The 9,330-nt window shown below is 40.4% G+C and overlaps 1 protein-coding gene across 1 annotated transcript; it reads left to right on the forward strand.

Annotated features, from left to right (window-relative positions):
- The first annotated feature begins 1,428 nt into the window (after window positions 1-1,428).
- Window positions 1,429-2,893, forward strand: tnnt2c (troponin T2c, cardiac). The gene has a single exon (XM_049566909.1). It carries the CDS (start codon window positions 1,675-1,677, stop codon window positions 2,476-2,478), a length of 804 nt encoding a protein of 267 aa, XP_049422866.1. The 5' UTR covers window positions 1,429-1,674; the 3' UTR covers window positions 2,479-2,893.
- The last annotated feature ends 6,437 nt before the right edge of the window (window positions 2,894-9,330 follow it).

The following is a 9,330-nucleotide window of genomic DNA, read 5'->3' on the forward strand; positions in this document are numbered from 1 at the left end:
TAGGCTACAGATCACAGTGTAAAAGTGAACCACCACATCACTGCTGATCACCACACAAGACAATGAATATAAAGGGAAACTTTGCTGATACTGAACCAGCTGTGTGGCATCACAGTGTGTGCGGATGAATGGTGTTTGGCTTCACCCCCATCTGGGCTGCCAGCACATGACAAAGCAGGGTCTGATTTTGGTTTTGGAACAGGGAAGAAACGTAAATCTTTTTCCAGCCTCTTCAGGTAACGAGTATCATTATTACACATGTACATGTTTAGCTTGAGATCCTCAAAACCAGCTTGAAAAAGAAGGAAATCAATTTAATGTGAGTCAATGGAGCAAAGCTCTTGTTGTCGGACCCTGGTCTGAGCTGGCTGATGCTATGTTATGATTGGCCAGTCTGCATTCGTGGGGCGGGACTTAGCAAAGGGTCAATTTATTGCCTTAAGGAGTCAGTCAATGACGATATAAAACAGTCAATAAAACAGGTTTTTCAACAATTGTGAATTACTGCAACCCCAAGAGGTCTTTGAGCATACAGTCATGCATGTGCACATAGAATATTAGGCTGACAGGTCCAGTAGTTTGAGGTATTAGCTGTGGACAAACAGGTACACACACACCAGCAAATGCATGACATAACAAGCATTAATACAGCCTGCATTTAATTTTAACAGGTTTACACAATGTATATTCACAGTAGGTATTAAACTAAAGAAAGCATATGGCGGGGAACAAATCATGACATCCAATCACAATCCTCCCCATTCCCCACTCCTGAGTAGTACAGAAATGAGAGATGAGCATAAAGTCAGGCTCAATATTAAAAGAGAGGGGGAGAGATGCCCATGTTAAAGGCAGTTTCAGAATAATGGGGTACTTTATCAGAGTATACACTGACAGAAATTCTTTACAGTGTTTTTAACTCACTCGAAATTGTTAGGTTGTTAATGCTACAGGGTGCATGCTATTCAAGCTAGTGGCTCATTTTGGAAAGTGTGACAGCTGTAACTTCCCGTCATTAAAACCCTCACTGGCACTGATGTATTTAAGAGATTGCAATCGTGCTTTGTTAATGGAACTTCTTAAACACCACAGTGGCTTTTAAACTATCACAGTGGATTAGCGAGTTCCCCAACTTGTGGATGTTGTGACATAACCACTGACTGGATGATCCGTATGGTGACAGGGAGCTTTCTCTATTTATCCACTATATTTCTGCTTCCACATCTCTGTCTGTCTGCGCCAGTGGCTTTAAAAGTATGGATGTTATTTGTTCTGGACCATACTCCGTGTTGTTTTGTGGGCCTGGACAGCACAAGTGTGTGTGCGCATCTGTTGCGTCTCTGAAATAGTCTCTCATCTTGTCCTTACAAAGGAATGAGGAGGCGCTGCAGGATTAGAGCTGAGAGCAGGGGGGGACCTACAGGGGATAAGTGGGGGTGTGCGGCTGACAAAGTTTGGTGAGGAGAAAATAGACTATTCCATCTGTCTCAAAATCTGCCCTGCTGCTGACCCACACTCTGGAGACTCTGGGCAGCCTGTGGTCACATGGTGAAGGCAAACCCATAAAAACCCCCAAGCTGCACATCAGATAACTCCAGTCATCTCTTGAGCGTGAGACACCAGCTGGTCTTGGTGTTTATCATCTCTTCCCTAGAAAGCCTCCGAGGTACCATCATGTCAGACACTGAGGAAATTGTGGAGGAGTACGTGGAGGAGGAATTTGAAGAAGAGGAGCAGGAGGATGAAGCAGATAAAAAAGACAAGCATGCAGAGGAGAATGAGCAGGAGGAGGACTCCAAATGGCGGCCTAAGTCAACTTATGTGCCAAATATTGCTCCTCCAAAACTCCCTGATGGTGAAAAGGTGGATTTTGATGATCTGCACCGCAAGAGGTTAGAAAAGGATTTCAACGACCTCCAGACCCTGATCGAGTCGCACTTCTCCACCCGCCAGAAAGAAGAGGAAGAGCTGGTTGCACTGCGTAACCGTATAGAACGCCGTCGGGCCGACAGAGCAGAACAACAGCGTGTCCGCACGGAGCAGGAGCGCGAACGCCAAGCACGTCTGGCTGAGGAGAGGGCGAGGCGCGAGGAAGAGGCAGCCAAACTGCGTGCTGATGAAGAGGCGAAGAAGAAGAAGATATTCACCAACAAATCCTTTGGGGGCTACCTGCAGAAGGTGGACCAGAAGAAGGGCAAGAAGCTGACGGCACGGGAGGAGAAGAAGAAGGCCCTGATGGAGCGCCGGAAGCCGCTCAACATCGACCACCTGAACCAGGAGAAGCTGGCGGAGAAGGCGCAGGACCTGTGGCAGTGGCTCCACCAGCTGCACGCCGAGAAGTTTGAGCTGGCTGAGAAGCTCAAGAGGCAGAAGTACGACATCCACGTGCTCAGGAACAGAGTCAGCGACCACCAGAGGGGCTCCAAAGCATCCAAGACCCCCCGCGGCGCCAAGGGCAAGACTGGCTCCTGGAAGTAGACTGGACAGCTGTTTCTGGACTATTGGGCTCCTATTTCCAACTTGAGTCATAAAAGCTAACCCAGGGATTGTGCGTGGATTTGAGGGGAAGACAAATACATGAAGTTAACAAAGCCATAATATCTTGAATGATGTATAAATATCTGATTGCTCTAATTTAATGATGCTGATATTCACTCGTGGTGTGGTTAAAGACCTTATTAAATCTAATGGAATGTGTGGTGGTGTTGATTTCACTGCTCCACCAGAGTATGCAGTGCTTTGTGGTTGTTTTTATCTTTGTATGACAACTGTATTTTCAACTGTACACTTGTCAAGGATTTGTTTTATCTGCCCACAAACTCAAAGTCTTCAAAAAAAGCTGCCAACATTTCATTTATTTCAAATAAATCAGAACACATTTTAATATCTTGAGTCTAGTGACATTATTTCAGTAGATGTGAATAATCTGCCTCAAAGATACAATTGGTAATTTTTAGAAAAATACATTTTTGTCATACTTGCTGAAACTGTAACTACATCCATGCAGTAGTGCATCTATTAAAAAAAATCATGTCTCTCATATTTGATAAGCGCAGCCTAGTTTAACAGTTTGACCGCAGCGGTGATTGACATGATTTACAGCTGCTGCGTAGAGACTCCTCGGCTCTGATTGGTTGTTTTTATGTGCAGTCATGCCATTAAAAATGCTATAAAGCAGTAGGTGACAGATTCAGAAGGTCATTTTTTTTTTATAAAAGTTAGCAACTACAGCTTTAAATCAAGTTATTCTTGATACTTGATCTCACTCAAATCTTCTTTCTACCCCCCCAAAACCTCAAGAAACGTCACAGGTTTTTGAAAAAGGCAGCTTTGAAGGCTGACTAGTTTACCATGTAGTTGTGATACTTCCAGTAATTGAATGTAATTTTGGCTGAGTTAAGATCTAACAGGTGCTGCACAGCTGACTTTTTAAGGAGCTAATTTAGTCTTTGAGGTTTAGCAAAAAGAGCCAGCTGCTGACTGACAGGTCAAACCCCCGACCCTGTAGAGTCTGCAGAGTGGAGGAAGCTTCACAGAGGGGTGTTTGATGTTGTAAAGATATTTATCTGCAGTGCTTCAAAACTCTTGATGTATTTGGTATTTATTTCAAACATGTTAAAAAGACATGAACATACAAACAGACAGACAGGTAGAAAGAAAGTAATATTTACAATAATGAAAAGCATAATGTAAAAGCAATTGTCAGTGTATAGTTACTTTGATTTACACATCCAAAAAGGAGTGGGAGAAACTCTAAATGTATTAAATCCCACACCTTCTCCATAAGTCATCGAGGGAAATGAACAGATAAACCTATACTTTTAACTTTTCTAAATATACAATTGTTATTGCCATTTAACTGTACTGTGCTGTACAGATTTGAATACAAAATCTTGTCCTTTTGCAACGAAAGATTAAACAAATCGAGGTGTTTTTAAATGAAATGATTATTGATTAATCAGATGAGTCTGGTCATTGACCTCTAACTTGACATCAGTTGGATAATTAATGTTACTGTGTTGATCTAAGTGACATATAAACTAAATGCAGTTGTCTGCACAGAGGAGTTGCCACTGGATAGCGAAATAATTAAACGAAACTTCCTATTTCTGTTTGCATTTACTCTATTTTCTTTTTCTCCACCTATCCTTTTGATTGATTTGTCCACAGAGATACAGTACATTCTCACATAGAAACAGATTCCATCTAGTCTATCACAACATTTCCATTTATTTTATTCAGCCATGCCTGCTGTATTTCCAATCCAGAGTCCTCAGTCAACAAATAGGGAAACCAAAACTTCAGTAACAAGCAAAGGTAAAAAACTGGTCAGGTCTGAGTTCCCAAACAACCCTCTAAACCCCTTTGTCTCTCCTCCGGGATTTCAAAATCCAGGGTGAATAGTAAACCAGCGCAATTTCCAATAATTAAAACAGATAACAAATAACAAAACAAATAAAAGTTGTTTCTGGAGAATACCTCAAGTAGGTGGGAAATCTAAAGGGCTGCAGTTTGAGAACATGACAAAAGATGAACAGAGCCTGCGGGAGTAAACGAGACCAACTTCTCCCTAGACAGCGTTATTGTCTATATCCAGAGATGGATAAAAATACATCAAAATGTATTTTGATACAAAATACAAAATACCCCTCAAATAAATGTATCAAAATAAAATACAAAATACTGTATACATGTATTCTGTATTTTCAAATACAGAAAATACTTTTTTTTTTCTCTTTATAGCAGCGACCTGCAGCTCTATAGGTCACTCTGACGGTCGGTCGGTCGGTTGGTCAGTCAGTCCACAAAGCTTTTTATGAATAACTCAAAAAGTCCTTGACCAAAAATGCTCAAAATTTGCATACTGTAACTAGAGCCCATGAGTAAGTACACCAGAAAGAATGCCCACGATTCGTCCATAGGTGGCACTATACTAAATGATTCAGTTCTTTTTGTGAATAACTCAAAAAGTCCTTGACCAAAAATTCTCAAAATGCACATGCAGCAACCCTAGACCATGAGTAACTATAGACGAATCCCTGACGTTAGCAAGCTAGCAGCGTGACATTTAATCATTATGGACAGGCTACGTGACCATCACATTATATTGAAGGCGATCAATATTGATCGCCTTCAATATAAAGTGATGGTCATCTAAAAGGCGGTGTAAAATTTGCCCGACCCATCCAGAGCTCAGGTAATTTTGACCATAAATCAGAGACCTGTAATTGCTGTTTTTCTGGTCATCGGAGGCCAGGCGATCAATAAAATATTCTTGAATACCTAAAACAAAACACAAACACGTGTTGTTGTTGTTGTTTTTAGTCACGTAGCCTGTCTATAATGATTAAATGTCACGCTGCTAGCTTGCTAACGTCAGCATACATAACGTATGCTAACGTTACATTACACAGTGTTTAATGATACAGTCTTTTATCTCCCTACTATCTCCCTATTACTCTAATCTTTCCTGCTTATCGCTCAAACAAATGATTAATTTCGAAATTAATATCGGTACTCATTTAAGATACCTTCATCAGTACCGGAGGCCACTGTCTAATATCATCAATCCAGCTATTCATGATGCTGTCAATGCAGGGAGTCAGTTCACAATGACAGCATAATGAATTGATGATTGACACATGTCACCGCAGCAATGGTGCCGCCGCAAGATGGTGGCATACACACAGGGCCGCCCCTCCCTAAACGCAGAACACGCGCTGTGCGTAGGGCCTCATCTTCCATGGGGGGCCACATTTTGCGCGAGGGGACGCATTTGCACATATGCGCAATGGATGCGCACATGCGCTACCGTGAGGCGCGCGTAAAATCAGCTCAAGGAAGGAGAGAAGAGACCTGACCGCCCATGCGTCACTGCAATGATTGACAGCACTCAACATCTGAACAATAAGAGGGGTGCGCTGGCAGGCACTTGCAGAGCTGCAGCAGGTGAAGACTTGTCGACATGTCGTCCAAAAGAGCCTCAGGAGTGTGTGCGGGGACGGGAGGGCAGGCAAGCTCCACGGAGGGGGAGACCCGAGCTTCAGGGGTATGTGCGGGCCGGGAGGTCGGATGCTCCCAGAGAGGGGAGAGGGAGAAATATAGTTAAATAAGATGAAAATAGAAAAGAATGTCTCTGTATTTTATTTCTGTTTTCAGTGTTTAATTAAGGTGGGAGAGGCGGAGGGCTGAGGGAGATCGGACGCCTCCAGAGAGGGGAGAGGGAGAAATATAACAAAATAAGATTAAATAGGTAAAACCTGTCTCCCTCTTTTTTTTTTATTTTCAGTGTTTAATCAAGATTGGGGGATTGAGGTGGTGGAAGTTACTTTCTTTTGATGAGTAATTGATTGATTTGTTTATTTATTTATTTCAGTTTGAAGTTATTTTTATTTAATATTTATTTATTTATTTCAGGTTGAATTTTTTATTTTATTTGACTCATACAGCCAAACTACTGTATCTACAGTACATTTGTTATTGCCAGTAGAGGTTGTCAAGTTAAATGGCAAGTTGTTGTATGGTCATTTTGTACCTATGATACATTTGGGATGGGGGCCTCCAAATAAAATTTCGCTTAGGGCCCCAATTTGGTCAGGGGCAGCCCTGCATACACAAATTGCTCGCCGAATTTGTCTATACCAGAAAGAATGCCCATGATTTGTCCATAGGTGGCACTATAATAACTGATTCAATTCTTTTTGTGAATAACTCAAAAAGTCCTTGACCAAAAATGCTCAAAATTTGCATGCTGCAATTAGAGACCACAAGTAACTATGCCAGAGAACAACCATGATTCATCCATTAATGGCGTGATAGTAGCAAATTTGGTCACAGCTATTGCAAATTTGCACCTGTTTTCTCACAATAGACCAACGGTCTAGCTAAACAGTAGCAAGACACTGTAGCTTCTGTAGCTAATTAACCTGTTTGCTGTCTAACTTGGAGCCTTTGGAGCCCTGTGTTCAACTTTTTTCAAATGAAAACGAGAAAAAAAAAAAAAAAAGCTAGAGACATGTAGGCTACCCTAAAATTTTATTTATTGATTCAGATTTAGATTCAGACAACTTTATTGATCCCACGTGAGGCAATTCATTTGTAGCAAACTTATCTCAAGCATCAACCACAACAACATACAATTTCCTATCTTATGCACAGTCCAGTAAAACAGACCACTACGTCATTGAAGGGCACACTGAACACTGAATGGCCCAAGTTTAAAAAAAAAACATAGATAAAAATATTAAAGAAAAAAAAGTAAAATATTAAAATAATATAAAATATAAAAATATTAAAATATAATATAAAATAGTAAAAATATTGTTACATCCAGTATTATAAGAGTGTGTGGGCTATTGTTTTTGTTTTTTGATTCATGGAGAAAGTATTTTGAGTATTTTAAATACAAAATTACTCCACTCAAAAGTATATTGTTACAAATTACATTTGCTTATTATTGGAGTTATCAAATACAAATTACAAAATACTCAAATGTAATTGAAATACATATATCTTGACCAAATATTGATCTCTCTTGTGCACCGTTCCCTCCATATGTCCCAAGTTTGTAGGATGTTATGCCCCAAGACCTTACAAAGAACAGAATGAATACCATCCCAGAAAGGTTGTATTTTCGTGCAACTTCAGAAAATGTGTGTGTGATTTGGCTCCATTTGGTTACATAATCTCCAGCATTTACTCTATTTTCATTGATCAAATCAATCTGTAGCAAATAAATCACCAGAAATGACATGTAAAACAACAAGTATTGCTCCTTTTAGTCATAAAGAAGAATTAAACGCAACATTTATGTTTTCGCTCCCATTTTTCACAAGTTCAGATAAAAAAAATCTAAGAATTTTTCTATGCACACAAAAGATTTCTCTCAAATTTTGTGCACAAACTTGTTAAATATTTAAGGTTTGCTAATATTTTCCCTACATCTTATATCACAATATTTTCCATTATGTTTTATCAAGTATTTATTGTTTATCCAAAACCATCTTGAACCTCACTTTCTTGAAATTTTAATAAATGCTCAGTTTATATTTAGATTTAATCCAGTTTGATTACTTAAAATCTTAATACCACACTGCAATGATCTAAATTGTTACACATGACATGATTTGCACTAACATCTATTCAGTTTTTGTTCTAAAATATCACCCTGTTGCAGGTCAAATCAATGTCAGTGTCCAGTATTAACATATTATATCCACTAGGTGGCACTAGAGCACTGGTTTGTGGCAGTTTTATCCATTTCTGAATAAAAGTGCATGACAAAACTAAATCTTTATGAATGCAATACATATTTTTTAATTGATTGAATTATAGGATTAACTCAGGCAGCCAAGTTTCTCGACAGTTTAAAGTTATATTTGATTTTAAACTCATTTGAATAAAGTGAAACTCAGAATTTATTCTAACTGAATAGCCAAAGACAGTGGGTGCAGAACGTTTTGTTTTTCTCCAGGCATACCAATTATCCGTTTAGTTACGTTCAGACAGACTTCCTCAATGTCTCTGCAGGGGAAACATCTCTTTATCCACAGTGAGTCAGTGAACTGCAGTAAAACATGTGTCAGACCAAGGCATGGGAACATTTCTCTCCCCTGCGGTTTTTGATTGTCACTCAGGCTTGGACTGTAGATGCCTTGCTGCTGTTTTGCTCTCAGGGCCGTGACAAGCCATTAAAGCCTTCCAGGCACGGCACTATGCCAACAGGTTGCCATAGAGACTGGGAGAGGCCATCTATGTGATCAGGTCTCTATACCCTACCCCCCTCCAGCCTCAACACGCCCACTGTATTGATGATGTTGTGAAAAATGCTTGACTTTACAGCGCCCTGACATACCGGTGCATCAATCGACTACCTATGTTGCACCAGGGAACAAGATGTTCCCTAAACGCTGCTGCTGCTGAAGTTAATTAGAAAACAAGCTGTTGCTGCTGGAGGTTGATTCAGTTCATCTCCACCTGCTTCTGCTCTGTTGTGATGGCTCCCATTTAGGTTTGAAATGCACTTTACGGTGATGCACATGGAGTTGGAACGTGTCCACTCATATCAAGAAGGCTATGTGTGTGTGTTTGCACCAGGAGCAGCAGCTGCAGGCTCATCAGGGGGGGCGTTGTCTGCTCATTAGCACCCAGCAGAGACCAGAGGATAATGTAAGCGCTGCGTGATTGACAGTCTCTGGGCCACACTTTCAACTCTGACTGGGAATTTATTATGTGGTTCAAATATCCAGAGGATATGTAGTAGTGATGCCAATCTATTCTGAGTTGACTGTTTGCATTGTAGGGATGTTTTTCGCCAACAGTTGCTAAATA

The sequence above is a fragment of the Epinephelus fuscoguttatus genome, linkage group LG22, assembly GCF_011397635.1.
Source record: "Epinephelus fuscoguttatus linkage group LG22, E.fuscoguttatus.final_Chr_v1".
In the NCBI taxonomy this organism is placed as follows: domain Eukaryota; kingdom Metazoa; phylum Chordata; class Actinopteri; order Perciformes; family Serranidae; genus Epinephelus; species Epinephelus fuscoguttatus.

Excerpts from the sequence above, each read along its gene's own strand:
- tnnt2c (XM_049566909.1), top strand. The coding sequence starts at position 1,675 with ATGTCAGACACTGAGGAAATTGTGGAGGAGTACGTGGAGGAGGAATTT.